The following is a 16,540-nucleotide window of genomic DNA, read 5'->3' on the forward strand; positions in this document are numbered from 1 at the left end:
ATTTGGGGTGCAAGAGGGGTGTAGGGTGCAGCAGGGGGCTCAAGGCAGGGAGTTGGGAGCAGGGTGCAAAAGGGGGCTCAGGGCAGGGGGTTGGTGTGCGAGGTGCAGGCAGGGGGCTCAGGGCAGGGAGTTGTGGGGTGGGGTGCAGGAGGGGTTGGGCTCTGTCCCGGTGCCGCTTACCTGCAGTGGCGCAATCGCTACCTGCCTGCTCTGGCCTCACGCTGCACCACTCACCACGTCCCTGTGCAGCCCCGGGGGGGGTGGCAGGCACAGTGCTCCGTGCGCTGCCTTTGCCACGCCTCCAGGTACCGCCCCGAAGCTCCCATTGGCCGCGGATCCCCGTTCCCGGCCAATGGGAGCTGCAGGGGGTGGTTCTTGGAGCAACGCACGGAGCCCTCTGCCTCCCCTCCCACCCCCCCAGGGACGTGGTGCCATGCTGGCCACTTCTGAGGGGGCAAATCCCGTGGGCCAGATCCAAAGCCCTGAGGGACCGGATCCAGATCCAGCCCGCGGGCTTTAGGGTGTGCCTGGGCACACCTGGCACACCCCGTGCGCACGCCTATGTTTCCCAATCACTGCTCAATCCCAAACCACTCGATCACGCCCCCTCCCAAAACCAGGGCTAGAACTCAAGAGTGCTGAGGCCCAGGCTCCCCGGTCTAACCAGCAGACCATAGACCTTGGCATACAAATCTGTACTCACAGCATCTGGCCAGCTGCCTCCATTCCCCAATCCTGACCCCCTCCAGCTGGCAGGCGTCCGCATAGGCCTTCAGGGCCTCACACAGGGCCTTCCTGTAGCCATCGTTGTGGCACAGATCGTATACGCAATTGTCGAAGTAGACTGTAGGATCCACCTTGCTGTGGCACTGGCTGAAGGGCCCATCTGAGACTTTGGTTATCAGGCCGCACAAGGCCTCCTCCTTGTACTTTCTGGCTATGCTGGGGTCACAGGGTCTGCAACCTCCAATGCAATCGTGCCAGCAAAACTGATCCTCATCTTCCACTGCCCAGCTTTTCCCCAAGGCAGCGACACTGGGAGCCAGGTCCCCATCCGGGGTCCGGAAGTCATCGGAGGGGTCCCCATTATAGTTGCCGCACAGGCCGCACAGGCTGTTGGAGAAGACCCTGGGGACAGTGACACTTAGGTGGTTGTTCCAGTCATAAGACACTCTGAGGTTGAAGTCGGTGCGGAGGATGAGGGAGGTGCCGCTCTGATAGAGCCGAAGGGCCCCATTGTTCAGAGAGATGGGTAAGTGGGCCCTGGTGTTATTCACCTTCATGGTGAGAAAGAAAGGGAAAAGGTCACAATTGATGGCACTAGTCTGTCATTTGCAAAGTGGCCCCTACTCAGATTATCAAGGGGTGCAACCTGGACCCAAATCTGAACCAGAAATACTTTAAAACATCATATTAAATAGAGCTGGGTGGAGAAATGTAATTCTTTGTGGAGGATTTCAATGTTTTGAAAGTTGTTTGATAATGGAATCACACTTTCAAAAGTCGAGACTGGGATCCTAAATTCTTAACTTTCCTGCACAGTAAAAATCATGGCTTTAATAAAGACACTGGCGTTATAGATTATTACAGCAATCTGTAACCCAATAACCCACCCTTTTTGTCCTGTGATGTCAGTGGGTTTAACCACTTATGCTAAACAATATCTTCCACCTTGTATTTAGCTATGACACTCTGAGGGCTCCTCTACATTTGGAAAGCTGCAGCTGTGGAAAATCCACACCACTGAGCAACGCAGTTATACTGACCTATCCCCAGTTCAGGTAGGGCTAAGTTGACAGGAGGGCATCACCTGTTGATATAGGTACCACCCATCAGGGCATGACTACACTACAAAATTAAGTTGACCTGATTTTCGTCAGCATAAAGCCACCTCAGTGATTACATCGGTTGTGCATGTCTACTCTTTGCTCCTTGAGTCTGTGCAATGTGCATCCTCACCAAGAGCTCTTGCACTGATTGTACTGTCAATGTGGGGCATTGTGGGATGGCTTCTCAAAGCCAGTAGCAGTCCATGTAATCAACGCAGTACCTACATTGATATGGCGTCGACCTAACTACATTGACACTGACTCTACACCTCTCATGGAGATGGAGTTATTAAGTCGATGTAGCAGGGACAGTTATGTCGGCAGGAGTGAAATTTTACTGTAGACACTTACATAGTTAGCTCAAGGTCAACTGCTTTGCATTGACCTAGCACTGTAGTGTAGACTGGGTAGAGTACCTACACCAACAAAAGAACCTGTCCTGTCAGCCTAGGTAGCATCTTCACTAGGAGCTACAGCTCTGCAGCTGCACTGGTGCAGCTCTGTCAATGTAGACGAGCCCTTATGATGGCTTAACTATATTGCTCAGAGTGTGGATTTTTCCCGCAGATCAGCTCCTCCCCGTCCTTCCCAGTGCCTCCTGCCCACCAAGGTCAGCTGTTCCACAGTGTGCAGGAGGAGCGGGGGCAGGAGGGGGTGCAGAGGGGGCAGGGGCTTGGGGAAAGTGTTGAAGAGGGGGGCAGGAAGAGGCGGGGGCTGGAGAAAGGGGTGTAGAGTGGTTGGGGCACCCCCCCGGGAACCAACAAGTTGGCACCTATGTGCCCCTCAGCGACACATCTGGGTCAATCTAATTCTCTAGCATAGACCAGCCCTGAGTACCCTTCCCAGAGCTGAAGAAGGGCTCTGGGTAGCTGGAAGACTTGTCCCTTTCACCAACAGAAGTTGGTCCAATAAGAGACATTATCTCTCCCACCTTGTCTCTCTAACACTCTGGGACCAACATGGCGACCACGACACTGTAAACAGTTCAAAGGTTGGAATTTTGAGGGCGATGGGGCCGCATCAGTTAGCGCCATTAGGAAGTGGCTACAGGGAGGGAGCTGTCACCTAGAACCATTAGGAGCGGCTCCTGCAGAGGACGGGACTGTGTCAGTTAGAGCCATTAGGAAGTGGCTCCTGCAGGGGAGGGGGCCATGTCTCGGGTTGTCAAATTTCTAATTGCAGAAAACCGAACACCCTTTCTCTGCTCCCTGCCCCAAGGCCCTGCCCCTTCTCAGAGGCTCTGCCCCCCCTCACTCCATCCCCCCTCCCTCTGTCGCACACTCTCTCCCATCCTTGCTCATTCACTCATTTTCATCGGGCTGGGGCAGGGGCTTGGGGTGCAGGAGGGGGTGAAGGCTGTTGGCTGGGGGTTTGGGCTCTGGGGTGGGGCTGGGATGAGGGGTTTGGGTGTAGAAGGGGGCTCCAGGATGGGGCAGGGGATTGGGGTGTGGGAGGGGGTTAAGGGTACAGGCACTGGGAGAGAGTTTGGTGCAGGAAGGGGCTCAGGGATGGGGCAGGGGGGTGGGATGCAGGAGGGGTTGTGGGGTGCAGGTACCGGGAGGGAGTTTGGGTGCGGGAAGGGGCTCAGGGCTGGGGCAGGGGGTTGGAGTGTGGGACGGAGTTCGAGGTGTGGGCTCCGGGCGGCGCTGACCTCGGGCGGCCCCAGCATTTCCCAGGGATGGAGGAAGGTCCGTGTGACTCCCAGGAAATGGTGCATGTCACGGGGCTCCATGTGCTGCCCCCACCTGCAGGCCAGGGGGCACTGTGCACTGTTCCCATCCGCAGGCCCTGCTTCCATTTGCCACATTTTGGAATTGGGTCAGCGCCCCCTGCTGGCCACCTGCACCATTCTATGACACACAGCACCTGGTATTGCCATGATGGGAATTGTGGTCAGCACTGACTCCAAGGGGAGAGTGCGCCCTACTGGGATACCTCTACATCTGAACATAGTACAGCACCCCCCAGTACAGTGCTGTGGCTTCAGGGACAGCACCAATTCAGGAGGAGAGCACCCTCTACTACATAAACAATTCTACCCCCCGCAACACCTTGGGTAAATGTTCTCAAGGTATCCTCTCTAAGTACTGATCACACCCAGCACTTACCCCCACAAAGCCGACCTCAGCCCTGGCTGCTGTGATGGTGACTCCATCCACCTGGACAGTTACCGACCCAATGTAGAAGACCTGTTTGTTCCCACTGTTCTCGATCTTGGCCGTGACGTGGAAGGAGGGCAGGCCGGAGGCATCCCTGCAGGTCTTGGCCACCATGTAGTTGCAGGTGCCGTGGAAATCATACACCCGTCCATCGAAGGTGTGGTAATGCAAGTAACCCGCAGCCCAGCATGTGGCCTGAGAGACTGGCACACACTCTGGCTGCCCATTTATCATCTTGCAAATAGTTCCTTCTCTGCAGCGAACCACACTGCAGGATGGAATAACTAGTGGGGAAAGACAATAGAAAGACAAGAGACATCAGACGAATCAGTTATACGTGATAGCAGAGAGGGGGCTGAGGGTGGTGTGAAAATTGGGATGAAATTTAGTGTCCTTGGAATCCTACTTCTTAATATAGCCTGTTTGTGAAATGGACCAAATGATAGATCGATCTGTCTGTCTGTCCCCATACACATTTCCTTTGTACAGTTCCCAAACCTCCCACAAGTCCTCTGCTTGGAAATCTCTCTGCAGGGTGAGACCATAGCAGTCTTTGAGCCAGCACAGCCAGCTCCTATGTCACCCTCCCCACAGCCTCTAGTGTAGGTGGTGAACACAGAGGGCCATGTGACAGGGAGTATGGAGCAGAGCCCTGAAATGCAACCCAAACCTTATGGGAGCCGACTACAAGTGTCATGTCCGGGTCAGGTTGAGTAGGAAATCAACGGGACCCTCTTGGGCTTCTGTCAAGTCAGCTGTTCTCCTTCTGTCTGTGCGTAGGGTTGCCAGATGTCCAGTTTTTGACTGGAAAGTCATCACTGCTGACCGGACACTAAAAGCAGGGGTGGCTCTAGGCACTAGCAAAGCAAGCACCTGCTTGGGGCAGCCCATTTGCAGGGGCGGCAAGGATCCAGCATGGGAGCTGAGAACCAACAGGGGGCCCTGGGAGCTGTAGTTCCTTGGTTAGCTCCCTGCCTATAGAGCCAGCCCTGGAGCAGGGAAAGAACTACATTTCCCAGCATTTCCTTGGCCACTACCAACTGGAAAGGAAGGACGGGGGACCTCATGCGGCAGCCTGCTGTGAGTGGAGAGTTGCACTGTGAATGGTAGGGAGACCATATTTTACATTCAAAAAACAGGACACTCCACGGGGAGGGAAGCCCCACCCTGCCACCATCCACTCCCTCTAACTGCCCTCCACAGAAACCCCAACCCATCCAACCCCCCTCCCGCTCCCTGTCCCCTGATCACCCCCACCTGGGACCCCTGCCCCTAACTGCCCCCCAGGACCCCACCACCTATCTAAGCGCCACTGCTCCTTGTCCCCTGATTGCCCCGTCCCGGGACCCCTGCCTCTAACTGCCCCTTGGGACCCCACCCCCTATCTAAGCCTCCCTTCTCCTTGTCCCCAACTGTCCCCTCCTGAGACCCCCCCAACTTCTCCCCTAGGACCCCACCCCCTACCTGTCCCCTGACAAACCCCTGGGATTCCCATGCCTATCCAACCACTGCCTGTCCCCTGAGTGCCCCCCAAACCCCTGACCCATCTAAACCCTCCTTCTCCCTGCCCGACTGCCCCCCCAAACCTCCACCCCATCCAACCCTCCCTGTCTCTTGACTACCCCCCCGGAACCCCGTACCCCTTCTCCAACCCCCCCTTACCGTGCCACTCAGACCAGCGTGTCTGGCTCCGCGCAGCACCAGACACGCTGCTGCATACATGCTGCCGTGCTCCCCTGCGGAGCCCACAGCCCCCCCACACACACACCCAGCACCTGCCTTCCAGGTTTGAACACCTCAAAATTCAGGAGTGCTCAAGCTCAGTTTGGGCAGCTGTTACTTCATTTCTCCCAAATCAAATATACTGATCCACTGTAACTTGCTGTAGAAAAAGTAGGATAAAACTGAGCAAGAAATGCTTTCCAGTGGTTATTAGGACTGGAATTGCTATTTTCAACAGCCATTGCCTTTTTGTTTGTTTGTTTGTTTAAAAGGAAGACAGTGATATTGCATTGGTAAATTCCCCATAGAAAGAAAGAGTGGAACAAAAGAATAATAAAGGTACCTCAACTTTTCCTCATTTATGGAGGACAGTCTTATAATATGCATCCAGATATCCTCCAATCACACTAGCTGAAAATTGTTCCACTTTATTGCAGCTCTGTAACCATATGGGAGTGAATTCTGTCTGTGTTTTGTGCACATCCAAAATTCCTGCTGAATGACCCGCCCTGGGAGCGAGTTACCAGTGACCCAGGGCTGCGGTGGAAGGAGGGTGCAGGTGCAGGGGGGGAGAGCCCAGGGCTGGGGCGGCAGGAGGTGTGTGGGGGGAGCACTGGTGGAGGGGAAGGGGGAAGCCCAGCACTGGGGCAGCAGGGAGTTGCGGGGGGGAGCCCAGGGCTGGAACCGGGGGCAGCAAAAATTTTTTTTGCTTGGGGCGGCAAAAGACCTAGAGCCGGCCCTGACTAAAAGTCCAGTTACCTGCAGTAACCTGCCTCTGCCACCCAGGGGAGGGAGAGAGCAGAAACTGCTGCTGGAGTCTGGAGAAGCACTCAGCCACAGCTCCGGCGGAGAAAGGTATCAGCAAACCAGCAGCTCCCGATCCTGCCCCGAGCATGGCTCTCCTTCCCCATCCTGCCCCAGTCACCCCCTTACCCCCAGAGCCCTGCTCTCTCTCCAACGTCCTGCCCCAGTCACCCCTCCCCCCCTAGCTCAGCTGTCGGGGGGGGGAGGGTAGTGGAGAAAGCAGTGAGTGACAGTGGGTGGGGAAAGAGGATCAGGGGACAGGGCCTTGAGGGAAAGAGGTGGAGCAAGCAGCAGGGCCTTAGAGGAAGAGCTGGAGCAGGGGAGGTTCAGTTTTCACAAATGAAAGAGTTGGCCACCCTACCTGTGGGGTCAGCGCGGAGGTGGCTGCATGCCCAGCTCCTACTAGCACTGCGTCATGGCTGCCTTATACATACTGTGGAGTGAGGGAGTTGCCCCAGAGCCCACACACTGCAGCCAGGGATGGCGGATGGCAGGAACAGAGTACATAGCCACCGCCATGCCAACCAACAGCGGATCCAGGCACCAATGCCCCAAGCGCGTGCCTGGGGCTGCAAGCCACGGGGGGCGCCCTGCCAGTCCCTGCGAGGGTGGCAGTCAGGCTGCGGGAGATCCGCCGGTCCCACGGATTTGGTCCCACAGCTGCAGAAGGCAGCCTGCCTGCCGTGCTTGGGGTGGCAAAAAAACTAGAGCTACGCCTGGTGCCAACCCCATGGGTGGGAGGTGGCCATGGCGCTCATTCAGTTTCATTGGAAGTGTTAAGCTGGGTCAGAAAATGACCTGATCTTCTCGGGCTTGGGCTCCTCAAATCTTAGGCCCAAGCAGACATCCAGTGTGGAGCAGGCAAGGAGAGTGGCTGAGAGGTGATGGACTCTGACACTGCCCAGCTGACAGATGGTCCCTATGGGACTGTATGTAGCCAGGGTGTTCTGTTTATAGCAGCCCCCAGGCTGTGCCCACAGAGAGAATCATAGAGTGTGCTCAGCTCCCTGACAGTTGCCCACCCGATTCTGCTGGAGAGACCCAACAAGTCTTCCCATCTTTCCAGTTGAAATTTTGTACTATTTCGGGTCAGAGTTCGAGGCTAAATGAAGGGGGAGAGAGAGTGAGAAAGGTGAGGAGACATAACCACAGCTGCTTACTCACTGCCCGGTACAATAACCCTTCAGGGCATGTTTCAAACAATGACTGTCCTGTACCTTTGCTGATGCAGGCCCTGACACCATCTCTAATCTGGCAGATTTCTTCTTGGGAGCAGCTGTGGGCTTTACAAGTCACCCCTCGAGCAGGAACGCAGGTGCAGCTTTGCTGGCACTCATTAGTCAGGATGGTCTCTCTGGGCTGATGGAACGTTTGGAAAATAGGAAATAACAGAATGTAACTGGAAACAATTATTTAAAATAATTTTGACAGTGCTAAACCCAGAGCTGTGGATGTGGTTTTCTAACAGATGTGCTCTCAGAATGATATTGGGGCAGCTCTCTGGCCTGGGTTATACAGGAGGGCAGACTAGATGATCACAATGGAGCCTTCTGGCCTTAGAATCTATGTACCTATAAAAATGTCCATTGTGTCATAATATTATTTCCTCTTGCCTTTAGAGAGAAAGGCTGTCTAATGGGCTGAGGACTGGGATTAAGGCCAGGAACAATTCCTAGATTTTAACCTCCAGGGAAACCAATTCCATCTGCTACTCACTCACTAGGTGGCCTTGAGCAAGTCACTGCACCTATCTGTGCCTCAGTTTCCCCACAACAGGCACATGACATTATGCCTTTTTTTGGCATTTTGAGCATTAGATACTAGCAGAGACAGAAGCCATACCGGATGGACCAATGCTCTGATCCAGTATAGCAAACCTTATATTCTTGACCAGTGTAGGGATTAAGATGTGGACAGAGCAAAAATTAGATCAGACCCAGAATCTCTAGGAGGGGGCAGTACCTTGTAATATCTCCCATGCTCGAAGCACCCACAGCTTTCTGCAGTCACACAGCCCTGGCCGTCGTAGAAGAAGCCATCGTCGCACTCGCAGCCTTCAGCACAGATCTTCGGGCAGTCCATGATGTGTCCAGAGCAGGTGGTGGAACAGAGGTCGGCACAGACTTTGTAGTGGCTGTTGACTGGGCAGCTCACAGCTTTAATAGAGAGAGAAATAATGGATGGCTGGAAAGATCTCACACCACGGTGTAGAGGGACAAGCATGAAGGAGAGGAGAGCAGGACAGGGAGGAGAGGAACAGGGCACCTTTAGAAAGGAACATGAGATTGTTGGTTCCCACCCAGAACAGTTCCAGAAGACACCCAGAGGCCTGGAACAAGATGCCCAGTAACACTGATCCTCTCCCTTCCCCAGTGCATCCCAGAGCTCCTACACTATCAGCACACTTACGGCAGAAGGAGGCGCTCCTCCAGGGCTGGATGGAGGCCCCGGCCTCTTGGCAGGCCGTTACGTAGCTGTGGATGCTTTGGCAAAGAACCTGTGCATCCCCATTGGCCAGGCACAGATCATACAGGCAGTTGCTCTGATACACGCTGGGGCTAACCGTCCTGTGGCAGGCTGTGAAGGGGCCGTCGGGGTCTGTGAGCAGCCCACAGGAGTTGTGCCCTTTGAAGACGTTCTTCTTCCTCTCCTCACAAACTGGACAGCTGTTTCCAGCACATCTGTCTGTGCAGGATGCTCCTGGGATCTGGACTTCCCAAGCAGAGCCAAATGCTGCTGCATCAGAGGCTGTCCTGCCATCAGGGAGCAAGAACTCCTCATCTTCCTGTCCGTTGTAGTTCCCGCACAGGCCGCACATCAGGCCCTCGTAGCTTCCTGGGATGGTGACCCTGGCCTGGTAAACCAGGTCGTAGCTCACAGTGAGGCCGAAGTTGGTTTGCACCAGAATGTTTGTGCCATGTTGATACGCTCTAAGTCGCCCATCAGCCACGATCACTGGGAGGTTGTGGGACACCCCATTCACCTGGAAAAGAGAGAACATTCCCTGTAAGCACAGGCAAGCAGGTACACAGGCAAGATTCTGCTCTCACTGACATATGGCATAAATCAGAATGACTCCAGATTTCACTTTGGGATGACTTGTCCTCACCTTCCAAGGTCTTCACATTGTCGCCCTAGCCGACTGCTGCAGAGGAGCGTGTGGATCGGACACAGACTTCTCTTAGGGGAGAGTCTGATGATAGAGAATCTCCAGGTTATAGTCAGGAGCAGAGGAATGAGAAGTATAATGTAAGGGCCGGATCAGATGATAAACAGTCACATAAAAAAGAATCTGGCACATCAGAAAAAGGCAGGCTAATAAACAGGGACAAGTTTTTAAAGTGCTTGTACACAAATGCCAGAAGTCTAAATAATAAGATGGGTGAACTAGAGTGCCTTGTGATAAAGGAGGATATAGATATAATAGGCATCACAGAAACCTGGTGGACTGAGAGCAATCAATGGGACACAATCATTCCGGGGTACAAAATATATCGGAAGGACAGAACAGGCCGTGCAGGGGGAGGAGTGGCACTATATGTTAAAGAAAGTGTAGATTCAAATGAAGTAAAAATCTTAAGCGAATCCACAGGTTCCATAGAGTCTCTATGGATAGAAATTTCATGCTCTAGTAAAAATATAACAGTAGGGATCTATTATCAACCACCTGACCAGGACAGTAATAGTGATGATGAAATGCTAAGGGAAATTAGAGAGGCTATCAAAATTAAGAACCCGATAATAGTGGGGGATTTCAATTATCCCCATATTGACTGGGAACATTTCACTTCAGGACGAAATGCAGAGATAAAATTTCTCGATACTTTAAATGACTGCTTCATGGAGCAGCTGGTACGGGAACCCACAAGGGGAGCTGGTCCAAGAGGTAACTATAGCAGGACTGCTTGGAAATAGTGACCATAATACAATAGCATTCAACATCCCTGTGGTGGGAAGAACATCTCAACTGCCCAACACTGTGGCCTTTAATTTCAAAAGGGGGAACTATACAAAAATGAGGGGGTTAGTTAGACAAAAGTTAAATGGTACAGTGACTAAAGTGAAATCCCTGCAAGTTGTGTGGGCCCTTTTTAAAGACACCATAATAGAGGCCCAACTTCAATGTATACCCCAAATTAAGAAAAACAGTAAAAGAACTAAAAAAGAGCCACCGTGGCTTAACAACCATGTAAAAGACGCAGTGAGAGATAAAAAGACTTCCTTTAAAAAGTGGAAGTCAAATCCTAGTGAGGCAAATAGAAAGGAGCACAAACACTGCCAACTTAAGTTCAAGAGTGTAATAAGAAAAGCCAAAGAGGAGTTTGAAGAACGGCTAGCCAAAAACTCCAAAGGTAATAACAAAATGTTTTTAAGTACATCAGAAGCAGGAAGCCTGCTAAACAACCAGTGGGGCCCCTTGACGATGAAAATACAAAAGGAGCGCTTAAAGATGATAAAGTCATTGCGGAGAAACTAAATGGATTCTTTGCTTCAGTCTTCACGGCTGAGAATGTTAGGGAGATTCCCAAACCTGAGCTGGCTTTTGTAGGTGACAAATCTGAGGGACTGTCACAGATTGAAGTATCACTAGAGGAGGTTTTGGAACTAATTGATAAACTCAACATTAACAAGTCACCGGGACCAGATGGCATTCACCAAGAGTTCTGAAAGAACTCAAATGTGAAGTTGCGGAACTATTAACTAAGGTTTGTAACCTGTCCTTTAAATCGGCTTCGGTATCCAATGACTGGAAGTTAGCTAATGTAACGCCAATATTTAAAAAGGGCTCTAGGGGTGATCCCGGCAATTACAGACTGGTAAGTCTAACGTTGGTACCGGGCAAATTAGTTGAAACAATAGTAAAGAATAAAATTGTCAGACACATAGAAAAACATAAACTCTTGAGCAATAGTCAACATGGTTTCTGTAAAGGGAAATCGTGTCTTACTAATCTATTAGAGTTCTTTGAAGGGGTCAACAAATATGTGGACAAGGGGGATCCGGTGGACATAGTGTACTTAGATTTCCAGAAAGCCTTTGACAAGGTCCCTCACCAAAGGCTCTTACGTAAATTAAGCTGTCATGGGATAAAAGGAAAGGTCCTTTCATGGATTGAGAACTGGTTAAAGGACAGGGAACAAAGGGTAGGAATTAATGGTAAATTCTCAGAATGGAGAGGGGTAACTAGTGGTGTTCCCCAAGGGTCAATCCTAGGACCAATCCTATTCAATTTATTCATAAATGATCTGGAGAAGGGGGTAAAAAGCGAGGTGGCAAAGTTTGCAGATGATACTAAACTACTCAAGATAGTTAAGACTAAAGCAGATTGTGAAGAACTTCAAAAAGATCTCACAAAACTAAGTGATTGGGCAACAAAATGGCAAATGAAATTTAATGTGGATAAATGTAAAGTAATGCACATTGGAAAAAATAACCCCAACTATACATACAACATGATGGGGGCTAATTTAGCTACAACGAGTCAGGAAAAAGATCTTGGAGTTATCGTGGATAGTTCTCTGAAGATGTCCACGCAGTGTGCAGAGGCGGTCAAAAAAGCAAACAGGATGTTAGGAATCATTAAAAAGGGGATAGAGAATAAGACTGAGAATATATTATTGGCCTTATATAAATCCATGGTACGCCCACATCTCGAATACTGTGTACAGATGTGGTCTCCTCACCTCAAAAAAGATAATCTAGCACTAGAAAAGGTTCAGAAAAGAGCAACTAAAATGATTAGGGGTTTAGAGAGGGTCCCATATGAGGAAAGATTAAAGAGGCTAGGACTCTTCAGTTTGGAAAAGAGAAGACTAAGGGGGGACATGATAGAGGTATATAAAATCATGAGTGATGTTGAGGAAGTGGATAAGGAAAAGTTATTTACTTATTCCCATAATACAAGAACTAGGGGTCACCAAATGAAATTAATAGGCAGCAGGTTTAAAACAAATAAAAGGAAGTTCTTCTTCACGCAGCGCACAGTCAACTTGTGGAACTCCTTACCTGAGGAGGTTGTGAAGGCTAGGACTATAACAATGTTTAAAAGGGGACTGGATAAATTCATGGTGGCTAAGTCCATAAATGGCTATTAGCCAGGATGGGTAAGAATGGTGTCCCTAGCCTCTGTTCGTCAGAGGATGGAGATGAATGGCAGGAGAGAGATCACTTGATCATTGCCTGTTAGGTTCACTCCCTCAGGGGCACCTGGCATTGGCCACTGTCGGTAGACAGATACTGGGCTAGATGGACCTTTGGTCTGACCCGGTACGGCCTCTCTTATGTTCTTATGTTCTCTTCTCTCCTCTCCCCTTCACCTCATCTCCCTCCCGGTTCTCTCTTTACCATCCCTATGTTCTCCAACCATGTTTGGCTTGCCCCTCCTTTTCATGTGAGCTCCTGCCCACAGAACACTCTCCTACTTCTTGTCTATCTCCCCGTCTCTCCTAAACACCCACTTCCCTGGTGACACCTCATTCCTTCACCCCTTGCCTTCTTCTCCTATCTCTACCAATTTACCACATGTTGTATTTATCCCAAGTTAGACTGCAGGCTTCTCAGGGTAATGCATCATGGGAGAAATTCTTCAACACAGAGCCAAGGAGTTATAATGGAGAGGAAGTTTATTCCATGTTTGCAAAAATGTGAATTATGTGTAGAGGGTTCCCCAAATCATTAATTCCCAGAAACATGGTGTATAAACCAAGAAGGGAGGCAAAGAAGATTGAGCTGAGCTAAGAGGACGCTCAGCTTGCCCAAATGAAGCTCTGACATAGCAGCATCCATGAGTAATATTTCCTACCATCTCCAGTTGGCAGGAGACTCTATCCCATCCTGATGGATGATGATCTGGCATCAATTATTTCATGCCTTCATCACCTCTCTTCTGGACTACAGTAATGTGATATACCACGAACCCTTCAGCACTCCAGAATCTCTATCAGGTACAGAAGTGTCTCCTCACCAGCACAAACTACTGAGATCACATCAAAACTGTCCTCTGCTCCCTCTCCTGCCTTCCAAAGAGAACACTGAATTCAGTTCAAGCTCTCACACCTTACCTTCAAGACACTCAGTGGCCTGGGCCCTAGGTATCTAAACGATCAATTAAACCTCCAGGATGAACATCATAGCTGACCACTTCCTTCTTCTGGAATAATAAGGCTAAAGTTTGCCTATGCAGGAGATGGAGCTTTACTGGTGAGCAGTTCGAGACTGGGGAATGAACTCCCTCAGGATCAAAGGACCCTGACAAACCTCCCCATTTCCTCCCCAAGTGCAAGGTGTGTTTCTCTGACCTGCTGTCTCTAATACACATATATATAAGGCAATGTGAGTGCATATTTATAACATTTTAAAAGTAAATCCAATACAAAATTCTCCCCTGCACGCACATCTCCTCCTGGTGATAGGTTGAGAGTTGGTTAAGTTAATTAGTATGTTGCTAGAAGGTGCTGAAATACTACATGGATGTGCATGTTATAAGAATTTGTAAGAGGGTGGCTTGTCCTTTAAGGCCAGTAGGCCAGCCAACCCTGATTACTAAAAAGGCACACCTGAGCTGGAACCACCTGATTCCCCTATATGAGCAGTAGGAGGAAGATGGGAGACTGGCCCTGCAGAGAGAGTTCTCAAGGAGAACAGAAGAGAATCAAGAGGCTGATGGGAGTGAATAGACTCCAGCTGGGAAATTTGAAATTTGGGGAGCACGAATACAGACAGCAAAGACCTCGGAGTGACCTGGTATGGAGAAAAATGGATGAACTTGAAAACTTTATTTTGCATGTTTGCTAATTTAATAATCCTAAGGATGGCGGCTGTTATTCAACTTGTCTTCTGAGCTATTGAGGAGCCCAAGAGGGGAAGCTGAGGCAGACCACCTGCAGCACAACCTTTACCACGAGGGGGCATTAGAGAGTTGGACAAATTGCAATCAAACCTGTGTAGAATAGAATAAAATCTCTGTCCATGAGAATGTGGAGGACTTACCATGATGAGCCCCTGTTTGTTTTGCAGCAGGGTGAGTGTGATCCCATACACCTGAATGGACACCAGCTTGGCCACAGATATGTTCCTGGTGCCCCAATCTTCTTTCTCTACGCTGATAGTGAATGGTGTAAGGTCACGGGCATCAGTGCAAGTCTTGGCCAGGATGTAGGTGCAGGTGCCTTGGAAGTCAAAGGAGACCCCATCGAAAGAGAGGTAGTGGGGATGGCCAGAGGCAGAACAGGTCGCAGATCCAAATGGGTGGCATTTCTGGATGCCGTCCACCACCCCGCATTCCTCACCAGCGCCGCAGGAGAATGCCTTACACACAACCTCCCCACCAGCCTGACACACACACTGCTCCTCACATGAACCGCTCGGGTGGAAGGTCTCTGCAGCCTGGTAGTAAATTCCCCCGTGGAGGCATCCGCACTGGGAAATGGGGACGCAGCGATCACCACTGAGAACAAAGCCCTCGTCACACACGCAGCCTTCCTTACACCGGGTCATGCATTGCACCGGGGCATAGAGGTTGCTGCATGTCAGATCGCAGCTGGTGATGCAGAATTCGTAGTGACTGTTCTGGGGACAGGACGGAGCTGTAATTAGAACAAAGAGTTAGCTCACATAGTGTGTTAGCAATGTGTGCAATGAACCATCACAGAACATGCAATTTCATTCAAGCTCCTAATTTTCTATTTCCTTGGTTTGGTTAATTAATAAAAGGCATCATCTCTAATGGGGTCCCAGGTCTGATGAACTGGTTGCCTCACAGAGGCCAGGAGATGGGATACAGATAATCTCTCTCCTATGATGGCTTCTAATTCGGTTTATTGTTTCATTGTTTCACTACTAGCTTTTTGTTTTGAATCCAAGTCAGTACCAGCTAAAATTCATTCCCAACTGACGGCTTGTGTGGGATGAGTTGGTGGGTTCCTAGCCCAGTTCCTAATGAACCAACATCCCGATTAGTAGCCACCCTGAGTCCCAGCTCTGATTATGTCCCAGTCTCAGAAGGGAAGGCAAGGATTGGACTGGCCATGGAGAGCAAACTACATTCCTAGAACTGTTTCCCTAGCCCACGGTGCAGCTGCCAAGGCCACTATGAGTGCTGAACCCAGCCTGCTGAGAGTGACCTTTGTCTGTTAAAAATGTTCTACAGTGTTTAGATCCACATCTACAAGCCAACAAGAACTAATGATCCCCAAGGGGCAGGCAGCGGTGAACATGGGGGACTCACAGCAGAATTTCGTTGTCCTCCAGGGACGCACCATAGCTCCAGCTTCCTGACATGCCTCAGCATAGCCAGCAACAGCCTGGCAGACATTACTCTCCCGCCCACTGAGGACGCAATAGCCATACACGCAGTCTATGAAGTATCCATTGGGGTCCACTTTGCTGTGACATCCTCTGAAAGGGCCACTCTTGTATAAGATGAGCCCACACTGCCCTCTGCTACCTCGTTGTTCTTTTTCAATAGCCTCTACACTTGCGCATGGTGGTATCGTTACTGCAGAGCAACCCGGGAGGTCGCCCAGCTTCCAGCTCTGGCCAAAGCTGATGGGGTTTGGTGCCAGGGTGCCATCCCTCATGAGCATGTCATCCTCACTGTCACTGTTAAAATTGCCACACAGACCACACACGGCTCCTGCGTAGGTGACTGGCAGAGTCACTGTGGTGCGTCCTGACCACCCAGCATAGGTAACGGTGAGACCAAAGTCTGTCTGGATCACTGTGGCCCAGCCCTTTCTATACATAGTGATTTTCTTATCATCGAGGTTGAACGGAAGAGTAATCAGGAAACTGTTCACCTGTAAAAGCAAGACACATGGGATATGAAACATCGCTCGCTTGTGGTGGAACCTCTGGCTCCAGCATAGAGCTCTGGCCCATCTACTGCTGCTGAAATCTTCTTCCAGGCTGACCTGCTCCCTCCTCTACGGCCTACCCGAGTCCAGCTCCCCAGACTGGGCAGGATCCTCCAACCAGACTTTCCTTTTTTCTGACACTGGCTATTGCTGTTCCCTCCTCTCTGAGCCC

The 16,540-nt window shown here is 50.7% G+C and overlaps 1 protein-coding gene across 4 annotated transcripts in view; it reads right to left on the reverse strand.

Moving 5' to 3' along the window:
- Nucleotides 1-16,540, reverse strand: part of LOC123351805 (IgGFc-binding protein-like) — a 117,800-nt gene that overhangs the window by 78,014 nt on the left and 23,246 nt on the right. For all 4 annotated transcript variants that reach the window (XM_044991454.1, XM_044991453.1, XM_044991451.1 and 1 more), the window contains 7 exons: nt 15,741-16,311; nt 14,504-15,099; nt 8,924-9,497; nt 8,477-8,670; nt 7,732-7,873; nt 3,938-4,272; nt 704-1,277 (listed from right to left, as the gene is read on the reverse strand). In XM_044991454.1, the coding sequence (XP_044847389.1) occupies nt 704-1,277; nt 3,938-4,272; nt 7,732-7,873; nt 8,477-8,670; nt 8,924-9,497; nt 14,504-15,099; nt 15,741-16,311 (2,986 nt within the window). The remainder of the gene's footprint in view (nt 1-703; nt 1,278-3,937; nt 4,273-7,731; nt 7,874-8,476; nt 8,671-8,923; nt 9,498-14,503; nt 15,100-15,740; nt 16,312-16,540) is intronic.

This window comes from Mauremys mutica, chromosome 17 (genome assembly GCF_020497125.1).
Source record: "Mauremys mutica isolate MM-2020 ecotype Southern chromosome 17, ASM2049712v1, whole genome shotgun sequence".
NCBI lineage: Eukaryota > Metazoa > Chordata > Testudines > Geoemydidae > Mauremys > Mauremys mutica.